Source organism: Apodemus sylvaticus, chromosome 1, assembly GCF_947179515.1.
Source record: "Apodemus sylvaticus chromosome 1, mApoSyl1.1, whole genome shotgun sequence".
Lineage (NCBI taxonomy): Eukaryota > Metazoa > Chordata > Mammalia > Rodentia > Muridae > Apodemus > Apodemus sylvaticus.
In genome coordinates this window covers 55269138-55286200 of record NC_067472.1, presented here as the reverse complement: position 1 = coordinate 55286200, position 17063 = coordinate 55269138, and the positions used below count along the sequence as shown (strand labels likewise).

Sequence of the window (17063 nt, the reverse complement as noted above, 5' to 3'; positions counted from 1 at the left end):
ATTTTAAGCCTCTGTTAGCTCACTAAAGGGTAATTGTTCTTTGACAGTGATGCAGAAGTGACTAGGAAGGAACACATGCAGAGCAGCTCAGGATAACACTATTTAGGGTGTGTTTGTGAAATATATTTTTTAATGCTTTGTACTAAAAGATTTTTACAATAAAGTATTATTTGTCTCCCTTTGGAGATAGTTATTCAGCCTCAATGGCTTTTCAGGAACTCCTGAATCAAGTTGGAAGCCTAGGTAGATTCCAGATCCTTCAGATAGTTTTTCTTTTCCTCCTCAATGCCATTGCGATGTCTCATATTGCAATGGAGAATTTTACTGGAGCTGTTCCTAGTCATCGGTGCTGGGTCCCCATCCTTGACAATGACACTGTCTCTGATAATGACAGTAGGATCCTGAGTCAAGGTGACCTCCTGAGGATCTCCATCCCCTTGGACTCCAACCAGAGACTGGATAAGTGTCGTCGTTTTGTCCAACCACAGTGGCATCTTCTTCAATTGAATGGAACTTTCTCCAATGTGACAGAGCCAGACACTGAGCCTTGTTTGGATGGCTGGGTGTATGACAGGAGTAACTTCTTATCCACCACTGTGACCAAGGTAAGGCATTCCCCAAAATGAATTCATGATGTGGCTTTACCAGTGGCACAAATAGTGGATATTCATTTAGCATTGTCTATAACTTTATGCCAAAATTAATTACTGGTATATAAAATGTGAAACATTTATCATTCTTTTAGTATTTTTTCTAAAGATGACTGCCATTTATGAATTAATTTATTGGTGTTTTCTAGAATATAAGTTTGTGTATCACCTATGTGCTTAGTGAACAAAGAAGTAAAAAGGTGTTGCATCTTAGGAAACTGAAATTAGAAATGTATGTGAGCCACTATGTATATGCTAAGAACTGAATTCTGCCCCTGTGCAGCAGCAGTAAGTGCTTCTTCAGTTATCTTCAATGAATGTACTAATTCATTTTTAGCAAATCCTTATGTGCTTTCTTAGACATGTTATGAAAGGACAGTGTTATTCAGCCTCGATTTAAAATTTAAATCGATTATATAAAACCACAAGGTCAGCTAAGGCTATTGCTCAAAGGTATAGTAATTATGTTTCATGTCTGTGATTCAGGAATCTGAGCAGTGTCTAAGAAAAGACATTATATTTTACCTCTGTAACAGGATAGAATGTTTCTCATTGTTAGAACACTTGGTTAAATAATCCCTTTTACCAAATATAACAAAAGGAAATAAGAAAGAATTAACAGAAAGGAGAAAGAGGTGATAATGCAGAAATTCATAGGCTCTATCTACACTTAGTGAAATAACACAAAGTTTATACACTAGTATCTATGATCCTGAAAATTCCTTAAGTATCTCAAATAATTGAATGTTATGACCTATTTGAGAGAACTTCTTAGTATGTTTTCCAAATCATTAACCTATGCTACAGTGTTAGATGAGGATACTTAGAGAAAGTTAATTTTATTTTTTTCATTCGATATATTTTTATTTACATTTTAAATGATTTCCCCTTTCCAGGATTCACCCCTCACCAAAAGTTACATAAGCTCTCTTCCCTCCCCATTCCCCAATCAACCCCTTCTAGCTTCCCTATCCTGGTATTCCTCTACACTGTTGCACTGAACCTTTCTAGGACCAGGAGCCTCTCCTTCCTTCTTGGCATCATTTGATGCGAATTGTTTCCTGGGTATTCCAAACTTCTGGGCTAATATCTGCTTATCAGTGAGTGCATACCATGTGTGTTCTTTTGTGATCGGGTCACCTCACTCAGAATGACATTCTTCAGTTCTACCGATTTGCCTAAGAATTTCATGAATTCATTGTTTTAACAGCTGAGTAGTGTTCCATAGTGTAAATATACCTCATTTTCTGTATCCATTACTCCACTGAGGGACATCTGGGCTCTTTCCTGCTTCTGGCTATTATAAATAGGGCTGCTATGAACATGGTGGAGCATGCATCCTTATTACATGCTGAGGAATCCTCTGGGTATATGCCCAGAAGTGGTATAGCTGGGTTGTTTGGTAGTATTATGCCTAGTTTTCTGAAGAACCGCCAGACTGATTTCCAGAGTGGCTGTACCAGCTTGCAACCTCACCAGCAGTGGAGGAGTGTTCCTCTTTCTCCACATCCTCACTAGCACCTATTTTATCCTGAGTTTTGGATCTTAGCCATTCTAACTGGTGTGAGGTGAAATCTTGGCATTGTTTTGATTTGCATTTCCCTGATGACTAAGGATGTTAAACATTTCTTTAGGTGTTTCTCAGCCATTCAACATTCCTCGGGTGAAAATTTTTTGTTTAGCTCTCTAACCCATTTTTAATAGGGTTATTTGGCTTTCTGGAGTCTGTTTTCTTGAGTTCTTTGTATATCTTGGATATTAGCCCTCTGCTGGATATAGGGTTGGTAAAGATCTTTTCCCAATTTGTTGGTTGCCATTTTGTCCTATTGACAGTGTCCCTTACCTTACAGAAACTTTGTAATATTATGAGGTTCCATTTGTCAATTCTTGATCTTAGAGCATAAGCTATTGGTGTTCTGTTCAGGAACTTCCCCCTGTGCCATGTGCTCAAGGCTCTTCCTCAGTTTCTTTTCTATTAGCTTCAGGGTGTCTGGTTTTATGTGGAGTTCCTTGATCCACCTGGACTTCAGCTTAGTTCAAGGATATAAGAATGGATTGATTTACATTCTTCTGCATGCTGACCTTCAGTTGACCCAGCACCATTTGTTGAAAGGGCTATCTTTTATCCACTGGGTGGTTGTAGCTCCTTTGTCAAAGATCAAGTGACCATAGGTGTGTGGGTTCATTTCTGGGTCTTCAGTTCTATTCCATTGATCCACTTGCCTGTCACTGTACCAATACCATGCAGTTTTTAACACTATTTCTCTGTAGTACTGCTTGAGGTCAGGGATACTGATTCCCCCAGAAGATATTTTACTGTTGAGAATAGTTTTAGCTATCCTGGGTTTTTTGTTATTTCAGATGAATTTGAAAATTTATCTTTTCTTGAATTGTTCTAACTCTTTGAAAAATTGAGCTGGGATTTTGATGGGGATTGCATTGAATCTATAGATTGATTTTGGCAAGATAGCCATTTTTACTATATTAATCCTGCCAATCCAAGAACATGGAAGATTTTTCCATCTTCTGAGGTCTTCTTCGATTTTTTTCTTCAAAGACTTGAAGTTCCTGTCATACAGAACTTTCACTTGTTTGGTTAGTCACACCAAGATACTATATTGTTTGTGGCTATTGGGAAAGGTGTCATTTCCTTAATTTCTTTCTCAGTCTGTTTATCCTTTGAGTATAGGAAGGCTACTGATTTGCTTGACTTAATTTTGTATCCAGCCACTTTGCTGAAGTCGTTTATCAGCTGTAGGAGTTCTCTGGTGGAGTTTTTTTGGTTGCTTAAGTATACTATCATATCATCTGCAAATAGTGATAATTTGACTTCTTCCTTTCCAATTTGTATCCCTTTGACATCTGTTTGTTGTCTAATTGCTCTAGCTAGAACTTCAAGTACTATATTAAATAAATATGGAGAGAGAGGGCAGCCTTGTCTGGTCCCTGATTTTAGTGGGATTGCTTCAAGTTTCACTCCATTTAGTTTGATGTTGGCTACTGGTTTGCTCTATATTGCTTTTATTATGTTTAGGTATGGGCCTTGAATTCCTGCTCTTTCCAAGACCTTTATCATGAAAGGATGCTGAATTTTATCAAATCTTTTTCAGCATCCAATGAAATGACCATGTGGTTTTTTTCTTTGAGTTTATTTATGCAGTGGATTAAATTGATAGATTTCTGTATATTGAACTATCCCTGCATCCATGGGATGAAGCTTACTTGATCATGGTGAATTATTGTTTTTATGTGTTCTTGGATTCAGTTGGTAAGAATTTTATTGAGTATTTTTGCATTGATATTTATATGGGAAATTGGTCTAAAGTTTTCTTTCCTTGTTGGATTTTTGTGTGGTTTTGGTATCAGCAAAATTGTAGCTACATAGACTGAATTGGGTAGGGTTCCTTTTGTTTCTATTTTGTGGAATATTTTGAAGAGTATTGGTGTTAGGTCTTCTTTGAAGGTCAATAGAATTCTGCACTAAAACCATCTGGTCTTGTGCTTTTTTTGGTTAGGAGACTGTCAATGACCACTTCTATTTCTTTAGGGGTTATGGGATCATTTAGATTGTCTATCTGATCCTTATTAAACTTTTGTAGTTGGTATCTGTCTAGGAAATTGTCCATTTCATCCACATTTTTCAATTGTGTTGAGTATAGGCTTTTGTAGTAGGATCTGATAATTTTTTTTTTAATTTCCTCAGTTTCTGTTGTTAGTTATCCCTTTTAATTTCTGATTTTGTTGATTTGGACACTGTCTCTGTGCTCTCTGGTTAGTCTGCCTAATGGTTTTTCTATATTGTTGATTTTCTCAAAGAGCCAGTTCCTGTTTTTGTTGATTCTTTGTATAGTTCTTTTTGTTTCAACTTGGTTGATTTCAACCCTGAGTTTCATGATTTCCTGCCTTCTACTCCTTTTTGGTGTATTAGCTTCTTTCTGTTCTAAAGGTTTCAGGTGTGCTATTAAGCTGCTACTGTATGCACTCTCCAGCTTCTTTTTGTAGGCACTCAGAGCTATGAGTTTTCCTCTTGGCACTGCTTTCATTGTGTCCCATAAATTTGGGTATGTTGTGCCTTCATTTTCATTAAATTCTAAAAAGTCTTTTCTTATTTCTTCCTTGACCAAGGTATCATTGAGTAGAGCATTGTTCAGCTTCCATGTGTATGTGGGCTTTCTGTTGTTTTTGTTGCTATTGAAGACCACTTTTACTCCATGATGATCTGATAGGAGGCATGGAATTAATTCGATCTTCTTATATCTGTTGAGGACTGTTTTGTGGCCAATTATACAGTCAATTTTGGAAAAGGTACCATGAGGTGCTGAGAAAAAGGTTTAGTCTTTTGATTTAGGATGAAATGTTCTATAGATATCTATTAAATCCATTTAGTCCAAAACTTCTGTTAGTGTCACTGTTTCTCTGTTTAGTTCGTGTTTCCCTGATCTGTCCATTGATGAGAGTGGGGTATTTAAGTCACCCACAATATTGTGTAGGGTGTGATGTGTGCTTTATGCTTTAGTAAAGTCTCCTTTACAAATGAGGGTGCTCTTGTATTTGGAGCATAGATGTTCAGAATTGAGAGTTCTTCCTGGTAGATTTTCCCTTTGATGAGCATAAAGTGTCCTTCTGTGTCTTTTTTGATGACTTTTGGTTGAAAGTCTATTTTATTAGATATTAGAATTGCTACTCCAGCTGTTTCTTGGGACCATTTGCTTGGAAAACTGTTTTCCAGCCTTTTATTCTGAGGTAGTGTTTATTTTTGACACTGAGATGTGTTTCCTGTATGCAGTAAAATGTTGGGTCTTGTTTACATATCCATTCTGTTAGTCTATGTCTTTTTATTGGGAAATTGATTCCATTGATTTTAAGAGATATGAAGGAATGGTGATGCTTCCTGCTATTTTTGTTGTAATTTTTATGTTTGCATGGTTATCTTCTTTTGAGTTTGTTGAAAGAAGATTAATTTCTTGCTTTTTCTAGTGTGTAGCTTCCCTCCTTTTATTGGTGTTTTCCATTCATTGTCCTTTGAAGTACTGGATTTGTGGAAAGATACTGTGTAAATTTGTTTTTGTCATGAAATACCTTGGTTTCTCCATCTATGGTAATTGAGAGATTTGCTGGATATAGCAATCTAGGTTGGCCTTTTTGTTCCCTTGGTGTCTGTATGACATCTGCCCAGGCTCTTCTGACTTTCATAGTCTCTAGTGAGAAATCCAGTGTAATTCTGATAGGTCTACCATTATATGTTACTTGACCTTTCCCCTTACTGCTTTTAATATTCTTTCTTTGTTTAGTACATTTGGTGTTTTAATTATTATGCTACAGAAAAATTTCTTTTGTGGTCAAATCTATTTGGAGTTCTGTAGGCTACTTGTATGTTAATGGGCATCTCTTTCTTTAGGTTAGGGAAGTTTTCTTCTATAATTTTGTTGAAGACATTTGCTGGCCCTTTAAGCTGGAAACCTTTATTCTCTTCTATACCTATAATCCTTAGGTTTGGTTCTCATTTTGTCCTGGATTTCCTGGATGTTTTGGGCCAGGAGTTTTTTACATTTTTCATTTTCTTTGACTGTTGTATAAATGCTTTCTATAGTATCTTCTGCATCTGAGATTTTTTCTTCTATCTCTTGTATTCTGTTGTTGATATTTGGATCCATTATTCCTGTCTTCTTTCCTAGGTTTTCTATGTCCTGAGTTGTCTTTCTTTGTGATTTCATTATTGTTTCTACCTTCTTCTTTAGATCCTGGATGGCTTTGTTCAATTCTTTCACCTGTTTTTTTGTGTTTTCCTTTAGTTCTTCAAGGACTTCGCCCCCCCCCCTGTTTACTTTTATTCTCCTGTATTTCTTTAAGGGAGTTATTTATGTGGTTTGTGAAGCCCTTCATGAAGCCCTCCATCAGCATCATGACCTGTGATTTTAAATCCAAGTCTTGCTTTTCCTGAACCAGGACTTGCTGTTGTGGCAGAACTGGGTTCAGGTGGTGCCATATCGCCTTGATTTCTGTTAGCAATGTTCCTATATTTGCCTTTTGCCATCTGGTTATCTCTGATGTTAGTTGGTCCTGCTGTCACTGCCTGGTGCTTGCCCCTCCTGTTTGCATGCAAGCCTATCTCAGCAACCCTGGGTGACCTGATTTCCCCTGGCACAGATTGCTGTGGTGCTTCTAAGCTCCTAAATGCAGGTGGAATCCTGGCAGAGGTGTGTCCCAAGTGATCCTCTACTCTGGTGATCCCTGCTTACCAGTCCTCCCCTCCCCACTGTCACAGGAGCAAAGATGGTGGCTGCCTTACCCCTGAAAGCAAGACTCCCTCTAACCACGGGACTCCCTGCAGGCCAGATGCTTTCTGGTAGGAGAAGTGCCCAGACAGTTTTGGGGGTTGCCCAGGTCCTAGGTGCAGGTGGAACCCAGGCAGGCTGTGCCCTGAGTGATCTTTCACTCTTGTGATCCCTGTATATCTGGCTGAGCTGGTTGCTTTGTCAGAGGAGCAAAGATGGTGACCAAGAAAGTTAATTTTAGATGATATTAGAAAGCATATTGTACTCAAAAGCACTGTTGAAGGGTAATAAGTGCTATAGAGTAAAATCAGGGGTTATAGTGAAGGAAGGGTTAGAGAAAATGGTATTGAGTAGCTCTAATCTCTGTTTTGTCGCTTTTCTTCTTTTCTAGTGGGGCCTAGTGTGTGGATCTCAGACCCTTAATTCTGTCTCTAAATTTTCATTAATGATTGGCATATTCATAGGAGGTATCGTATATGGCCATCTGCCAGACAGGTGAGTATGCTTAAAGTACTCCTACCCACTCTCCATATACTTTTAGCAGCTGTGATTCATTTAAGGGGAAGTATTGATTGTACGTTATACTGTTCTAGTTCTGCCACTTAACAAAAACAAAATCTATGAACAGATGTTTATGCAGTGGGTACACAAGACAATTTAGATATAGAGAATGGTTCAGCTATGGGATAAAGACTAAGAAGTGTCAATAGCATGCCATATCAAGGTGGCACAGAGAGGTAGCTAACCACCCAGGAGTGCAGAGAGGCATGACAACACAGATAGGACCACCCCTGCTGTTCAGAAGATCATGACCTCAGGTGGGAGCCTTCAAGGTTCTCTCTCCAGCTCGGTACCAACCTCTGCCACAGAGCCCCATATCCAGGTGGCATAAGGAGGTAGCTGACCACCCAGGAGTGTGGACAGGACAGACAGCACAGGTAGGACCACCCCTGCTGCTCAGAGGAACCAGCCTGAAACCCTGAGGACACAAGAGTCTAGGAGGAACCTGGGACAGGAGTCTTCCTATTTCCATCCACACTCAGATCTGATCCTGGGCCACAGAACTACATACACACAAAAATACCACCACAAGAGACCTGGTCTCCCAGGAGTACCTAAATACCTGTGTACACAGAGAGAACAGGTCTCCTAGGAGCACAGATACAGAGGCTTACAGGAAAGATAAGCCACAGTCAGAGACAGCAAGACCAGCTAACACCAGCGATAACCAGATGGCAAAAGGCAAACACAAGAACATTACCAACAGAAACCATCTGAATCATGGAACCATCTGAATCATGTTCTCCCATAATAGCAAGTCCTGGATACCCCAACGAACCAGAAAAGCAGGAGTTGAATTTAAAATCACATCTCATGATCCTGATAGAGGACTTCAAGAAGGACATAAATAACTTCCTTAAAGAAATACAGAAGAATATGGGCCAACAGGTAGAAGCCCTTAAAGAGAAAACACAAAAATCCCTTAAAGAAATACAGGAGAATATGAGTCAACAGGTAGAAATTCTTCAAGAGGAACACAAAAAATCCCTTAAAGAATTACAGGAACACACACACACACACACAAATGAAGGAACTAAAGAAAAACATCTAGGATCTAAACATGGAGGTAGAAACAATAAAGAAATCACAAAGGGAGATAGCTCTGGAGATAGAAAACCTTGGAAAGAAATCAGGAGTCACAGAAGCATCAACAACAGAATACAGTAGATAGAAAGAATCTCAGGTGCTGAAGATGCCATAGAAAACACTGACTCAACAGTCAAAGAAAATGTAAAATGTAAAAAGCTTGTAACCCAAAACATCCAGAAAATCCAGGACACAATGAGAGGACCAAACCTAAGGATTATAGGTATAGAATAGAGAGAAGATTTACAACTTTAAGGGCCAGTAAATATCTTCAGAATAATTATAGAAGAAAACTTCCCTAACCTAAAGGAAGAGATGCCTATGAATATACAAGAAGCTTACAGAACTCCAAACAGTCTGGTACCAGACCAGAAAGTCCTCCCTTGCCGGGCGGTGGTGGCACACACCTTTAATCCCAGCACTTGGCAGGTAGAGGCAGGCAGATTTCTGAGTTTGAGGCCAGCCTGGTCTACAGAGTGAGTTCCAGGACAGCCAGGGCTACACAGAGAAACCCTGTCTCTGAAAAATAAAAGAGTCCTCCCTCCTTTCACATAATAATAGAAACACCAAATGCACTAAACAAAGAAAGAATATTAAAAGCTGTAAGGGAAAGAGATCAAGTAACATAAAAAAGCAGACCTATCAGAATTACATGAGACTGTTCACCAGAGACTATTAAAGCTATAATATCCTAGGCAGATGTCATACAGACCCTAAGAGAACATAAATATCAGCCCAGGCAACTATACTCCACAAAACTCTCAATTACAATCGACTCTGAAGAGCAATAGTGATAAAAACTGCATGGTAGTGGGACAGTGACAGGCAGGTAGATCAATGGAGTAGAATTGAAGACTCAGAAATAAACCCACACACCTATGGTCAATTGATCTTTGATAAAGAAGCTAAAACCATCCAGTGGAACAAAGATAGCCTTTTCAAGAAATGGTGCTGGTTCAACTGGTGGTTAGCAGGCTGAAGAATGCAAATCAATCGATTCTTATTTCCTTGTACAAAGCTCAATTCCAAGTGGATCAAGGAACTCCATATAAAACCAGACACACTAAAACTAATAGAAAAGAAACTGGGGAAGACCCTTGAGCACAGGGGCACAGGGGGAAATTTTCTGAACAGAACACCAATAGCTTCTACTCTAAGATCAAGAATTGACATATGGGACCTCATAAAATTACAAAATTTCTGTAAGGTAAGGGACACTGTCAACTGGACAAAACAGCAACCAACAAATTGGGAAAAGATCTTTACCAACCCTACATCCAACAGAGAGCTAATATCCAATGTATACAAAGAACTCAAAAAGTTAGACTCCATAGAACTAAATAACCCTATTTAAAAATGGTGTACAGAGCAAATCAACGAATTTTCAACTAAGGAATATCAAATGGCTGAGAAGCACCTAAAGAAATGTTCAACATCCTTAGTCATCAGGGAAATGCAAATCAAAACAATCCTGAGATTTCACCTCACACCAGGCAGAATGGCTAAGATCGAAAACTCAGGAGACAGCAGGTACTGGTGAGGATGTGGAGAAAGAGGACCACTTCTCTACTGCTGGTGGGATTGCAAGCTGGTACAACCATTCTGGAAATCAGTTTGGTGGTTCATCAGAAAACTGGGCATAATATTACTGGAGTATCCTGTTATGCTACTCCTGGGAATATACCCAGAGGATTCTCCAACATGTTATAAGGATACATGCTCACTATGTTCATAGAAGCCTTATTTATAATAGCCAGAAGCTTGAAAGAACCCAGATGTCTTTCAACAGAGGAATGGATACAGAAAATGTGGTATAGTTACACAATGGAATACTACCCAGCTATTAAAAACTATGAATTCGTGAAGTTCTTAGGCAAATGGATGGAACTAGAAAATATCATCCTAAGCGAGGTAACCCAATCACAAAAGAACACACATGGTATGCATTAAATTTTATGAATGGATAAATATCCGTCAAAAGATGGCAGGCTTATAATCAGGTAGGGAAAGCATTGTCCATGATTCCTTTTAAATATCATATGGTGTCTTTTGCAGAGGAGAGGTAAAAGGCTTCCTTATTATTATAAGGACCGCCTCTCAAGTTCAACCCCTATGCAATCAGGTGTGCTTCCTAGGAACTCAGAGCCAGAAAACGTGGTCCTTCCTATGCAGTGCTTTGCCTCGCACCTCTTACTGGTGCCCATGTCTGCTTGCAAGCAGACACATAGATCTGAGTTCTTTGTAGCTCCAGAAAGGAGATCCACTGGTAAAGCAAATGCCCTGTAAGTGTTAACTGGCTGGCCCTCAGAGCACACCTCTCTTCAAGTTCTGGGGAGTCACTGAGCTGTGTCTGAAAGAGACCTGCTTGAAACACAAAGGAAGAGATTAAGAAGGAAAACAGCTTGAGTGTCTCTGGAAGGCCCATGTTATTCAATTCATGTTGTAAATTAGCAGTTCTCCGAAAACAAAAGCTAACCTCTGGAGTGGAGGAAGTAGCTTTGTGAATCAACAGAGACTGTCTTGTGAACACCAGATAAGCTGGCTGATAAAGATTATTAGCCATCTTTATAATTGGAATCTCCAGTATTGGATTTATTTCTAGACCAGTACATGATTGAGTCAACTGATCACATTAAAGGAAAGAGAAGAGTTATTATAACTTCTCCTTAATATTAATTTTTCTAAGTTAGTTTAACAGTCTCTAATTTCTCTGTCCCACAAATTCTAAAAGCTTGAAGCAAGGAAGTTTATATAATCGGAGACATTTGACAATTAGAGTATATTCAATAGAGCTCTTCTGTTCCTATTTTCTGGGCACTTAGCAAGCCCCCAGTCAACGTTAACCTCAGCATGTCACACCAATCACTCTGGCAACTAGCATGCGTTTGCAGCATTCTGTGGAAAAAACACAAATATGCCTTCCTTCCCAATATTACATACCTGATCAGGATCATGCCATATGCCAATAAGTGAATTTTTCTATCTTATCTAGGCAGCAGTATGTCTAGTTATAGGATGCCATATACACTCAGCAAGGAGTTCCTTGGCATCCAAATTTTAAAATTTTCTTAAAAATATGCAATTATAATTTAAATGATATGCACAGGGATACAATTTCCCCTCTCTTTTCCTTTTAAAAGAAGATATTGTTTTAAAAATTTCACATTACCTTGTATTTGAGGATAATAAAGAATTTAATCGTCAAATACATCTCAGATGTTTGATAACTTTTATTTATTAAATGGCCAGTTCCATTGTCTGTTTTAATTTAAGTTGGAACACCAATCATATATCATAATATAGGCAATAATTATGTAATTATAAAAATAAATATAGCATTTTAGTTGCTTTTCCTGTGAGAGTAGTTGCAACTAGAAATTCTAAAAATGTATCATTAGCCACATGTACATATTTTTATATTATTTTAAATTAGAAATATGAGTATTATTTATCTGTAATAATTAATTAAGTCCTCTAGAATTAACACCATTATGTGGTAGAGGTAGAAATTTAGGACACCAAGAACAAGTCTTTTCAATTTGATGTGTACAAAAAATATGAAATTATATTTTTATTCAATATATTCTTTATTTACATTTCAAGTGGATTTTCCTTTCCTGGATCTCCCCTCCCCGAAAGTCCCATAAGCTCTCTTCCCTCCCCCTGTTCCCCAATCCCACTTCCCACTTCCCTGTCCTGGTATTCCCCAACACTGATGCACTGAGCTTTTCCAGGGCCGGGGGCCACTCCTTCCTTCTTCTTGGGCATCATTTGATATGTGCATTGTGTCGGGTATTCCAAGCTTCTAGGCTAATATCCATTTATCAGTGAGTGTATACCATGAGTGTTCTTTTGAGACTGGGTTACCTTACTTAGGATGATGTTCTCCAGTTCCATCCATTTGTCTAAGAATTTCACGAATTCATTGTTTCTAATGGCTGAATAGTACTTCATTGTGTATATATACCACATTTTCTGTCCCTCCATTGAGGGACATCTGGGTTCTTTCCAGATAAAATAGACTTTCAACCAAAAGTCATCAAAAAGATACAGAAGGCCACATTATACTCATCAAAGGAAAAAAAAATCTACCAGGAAGAACTCTCAATTTTGAACATCTATGCCCCAAGTACAAGGGCACCTGCATTGGTAAAGGAAATCTTACTAAAGCTTAAAGCATGCATCACACCCTTTACAATAATTGTGGGGGACTTAAACACCCCACTCTCTTCAATGGACAAATCAGGGAAACACAAACTAAACAGAGTCACAGTGAAACTAACAGAAGTTTTGGACCAAATGGACTTAATAGATATTTATAGAACACTTCATCCTAAATCAAAAGGATATACCTTCTTCTCAGCACCTCATGATACGTTCTCCAAAACTGACCATATAATTGGTCACAAAATAGTCCTCAACAGATATAAGATGATTGAACTAATTCCATGCCTCCTATCAGATCACTATGGACTAAGGGTCATCTTCAATAGCAACAAAAACAACAGAAAGCCCACATACACATGGAAGCTGAACAATGCTCTACTCAATGATACCTTGGTCAAGGAAGAAATAAGGAAAGAAATCAAAACCTTTTTAGAATTTAATGAAAATGAAGGCACAACATACCCAAATTTGTTAGTCACAATGAAAGCAGTGCTAAGAGGAAAACTCATAGCTCTGAGTGCCAACAAAAAGAAGCTGGAGAGAGCATACACTAGCAGTTTACCAGAACACCTGAAAGCTTTAGAACAAAAAGAAGGTAATATACCCAAGAGGAATAGAAGGCAGGAAATCATGAAACTCAGGGCTGAAATCAACCAAGTTGAAACAAAAAGAACTATACAAAGAATCAACAAAAGTAGGAGCTGGTTCTTTGAGAAAAATCAACAAGATAGATAAAAACTTTGGCCAGACTAACCAGAGGGAACAGAGACAGTCCTAAAGTAACAAAATCAGAAATGAAAAGGGTGATATAACAACAGAATTTGAGGAAATCCAAAAAATCATCAGATCCTACTACAAAAGCCTATACTCAACAAAACTGGAAAATCTGGAGGAAATGGACAATTTCCTAGACAGATACCAACTACCAAAATTTAATCAGGATCTGATATACCATCTAAATGGACCTATAACCCCCCAAAGAAATAAAAGTGATCATTTACAATCTCCCAACCAAAAACAGCACAGGACCAGATGGCTTTAGTGCAAAATTCTATAAGATATTCAAAGGAGACCTAATGCCAATACTCTTCAAACTGTTCCACAAAATAGAAACAGAAGGAACATTACCGAACTCCCTCTATGAAGCCACAATTTCACTGATACCAAAACCACACAAAGATCCAACAAAGAAAGAGAACCTTAGACCAATTTCCCTTATGAATATCAATGCAAAAATACTAAATAAAATTCTTGTTTACTGAATCCAAGGATACATCAAAACAATCATTCACCATGATCAAGTAGGCTTCTTCCCGGGGATGCAGGGATGGTTCAATATACGGAAATCCATCAATGTCATCCACTACATAAACAAACTCAAACATGGTCATTTCATTAGATACTGAAAAAGCATTTGACAAAATTCAGCATCCTTTCATGTTAAAGATCTTGGAAAGAAGAGGAATTCAAGGCCCATATCTAAACATAGTTAAAGCAATATACAGCGAACCAGTAGCCAACATCAAACTAAATGGAGAGAAACTTGAAGCAATCCCACTAAAATCAGGGACTAGACAAGACTGCCTTCTCTTTCCATATTTATTCAATATAGTACTTGAAGTTCTAGCTAGAGCAATTAGACAACACAAGGAGGTCAAAGGGTTTCAAATTGGAAAGGAAGAAGTCAAACTATTACTATTTGATATGATAGTGTACTTAAGTGACCCAAAAAATTCCACCAGAGAACTCCTACAGCTGATAAACAACTTCAGCAAGGTGGCTGGTTATAAAATTAACTCAAGCAAATCAGTAGCCTTCCTATACTCAAAGGATAAACAGACTGAGAATGAAACTAAGGAAATGACATCCTTCCCAATAGCCACAAACAATACTAAGTATCTTGGTGTGACTCTAACCAAACAAGTGAAAGATCTGTATGACAGGAACTTCAAGTCTTTAAAGAAAGAAATACAAGAAGATCTCAGAAGATGGAAAAATCTTCCTTGCTCTTGGATTGGCAGGATTAATATAGTAAAAATGGCCATCTTGCCAAAAGCAATCTACAGATTCAATGTAATCTCCATCAAAATCCCAACTTAATTCTTCATAGAGTTAGAAAGAACATTTCTCAAATTCATCTGGAATAACAAAAACCCGCATAGCTAAAACTATTTTCAACAGTAAAAGAACTTCTGGGGGAATCAGTTTCCCTGACCTCAAGCAGTACTACAGAGCAATAGTGTTAAAAACTACATGGTATTGGTACAGTGACAGGCAGGTAGATCAATGGAATAGAATTGAAGATTAAAAAATGGACCCACAGAGCAGTGGAGCCAGGGCGACACAGGGACCAGTTAGGCCCTGCGCCCACGACCACTGACCTTCGCTGACCAGCCGGGCGGCAAGCAGCTGCAGTTGTGCTGCGCCTTTCCTGCACGGAGGCCACTTCAGAACTCAGCCTCCCACCAGTCAGGAGAGGTGCATCCATTTTGGTTCCGGACTCCGGGGATCAGACAGACTGAGGTACACAAACATAATCCGAGGCCAACACCGCGGTGGTCTGAGCCCGACGGGCGTTGGCCTGCACCCAGGCCCTGGGCTGGTCGGGGGGGCCATCGGGGTGCCAACCCAGCCAGGGGTTTTTTTGCCCAGGCCTGCGCGCGCCGCCGCCATTTTGCCTGCAGGACGACAGAGAGCACTGGTGAGCAGACCTGTAACAGGCATAGCCTGAGGCTAACAAAGCGGGGGTCTAGGCCCCAAAAGGCACAGGACTGACCCCAAGGACTGGGCGGCTTGGTGGGACATCTGTGAGTCAACCCGCCCAGGTGATTGTTAGCACAGCAGACTCTCCCGGCGCTTTCAGGGAGCGCGGGCGCGCACGCCCGCCATCCTAGTCACCTGGCAGACCCAATTAACAGTCATAGCCCTAGGGGAACTTTGCTCGGACCTTGGCCTCCCAGGCTTTTGCCTGGACTCAGGGACTGGGCGGCCAGGCTAACCTTGTGTGCAACAGCCCGGTTGGCGGATCGGCTGTCCAGCGGAGTGAGCGGAACACAGGGGAGATCACAGCAGCATACACCATCGGCACTCCCTGGGGGTGCACATGGGCTCCATCTGCTCCACAGACACAATCTGGGGCAAGGCCTCAGGCGGAAGCCCTCAGCTCTACTCCCTCCGCTTCCGGATCCAGATCAGCCTGGGCGGCAGCACCACATCTCCAAGTCCTGCAAGTGGCTAGCTGGGCTTCCGGGAGGCCAGCTGGGAGAAGTCAGTGTGCTCCAGTGAATCCAGCGGGCCCCAGTGGGAGCCTTCGGGTGCCTGCTTTGGGATCTGAACAGCCTGGGCAGCAGCACCCTGTCTACAAGCAGTGCAGGAGGTAAGCTGTGCACCAGAGGCCAACTGGGAAGGGCCAGCTTGCACTGGTGAGTTCAGCACTGACAAGACAAACTAACACCAGTGACAACTAGATGGCAAAAGGCAAACGCAGGAACGTCACTAACAGAAATCAAGGCAATATGGCAACATCTGAACCCAATTCTCCTCTACCAACATGTCCTGGATACCCCATCACACCAGTAAAACAAGATTTGGATTTAAAATCACTGGTCATGATGCTGGTACAGGAACACATGAAGGACATACTTAAAGAAATTCAGGAGAAAATGGATCAAAAGTTAGAAGCCCTTGCAAGGGAAACACAAAAATCATTGAAAGAAATCCAGGAGAATACAAAAGCCAACAAGGAGGAAATGCAAAAAACACTTAAAGAAATACAGGAGAACTTAGGTCAACAGGCTGAGGTCATGAAAGACGAAACACAAAAATCTCTTAAAGAAATACAGGAGAACTTTGGTCAACAGGCTGAGGTCATGAAAAAGGAAACACAAAAATCTCTTAAAGAATTACAGGAAAACACAAACATGCAAGTGAAGGAGCTAAGCAAAACCATCCAGGATCTAAAATCAGAAGTAGAAACAACTAAGAAAACTCAAAGGGAGACAACTTTGGAGATAGAAAGCCTTGGGAAGAAATCGGGGGACAGAGATGCAAATATCAACAACAGAATACAAGAGATAGAAGAAAGAATCTCAGATGCTGAAGATTCCATAGAAACCATGGACTCAACAGTTAAAGAAAATGCAAAATGCAAAAAGCTTGTAACCCAAAATATCCAGGAAATCCAGGACACAATGAGAAGACCAAACCTAAGGATTATAGGCATAGATGACAGTGAAGATTTACAACTTAAAGGGCCAGCAAATATCTTCAATAAAATTATGGAAGAAAACTTCCCTAACCTAAAGAGAGAGATGCCCATGAATAT

The 17063-nt window shown here is 39.7% G+C and overlaps 1 protein-coding gene across 2 annotated transcripts in view; it reads left to right on the top strand.

The window, feature by feature from the left end:
- The first annotated feature begins 203 nt into the window (after window positions 1–203).
- Window positions 204–17063, top strand: part of LOC127678386 (solute carrier family 22 member 27-like) — a 62833-nt gene continuing 45973 nt past the window's right edge. For both annotated transcript variants that reach the window (XM_052173313.1, XM_052173305.1), the window contains exons 1-2: window positions 204–605; window positions 7317–7420. In XM_052173313.1, the coding sequence (XP_052029273.1) occupies window positions 204–605; window positions 7317–7420 (506 nt within the window). The remainder of the gene's footprint in view (window positions 606–7316; window positions 7421–17063) is intronic.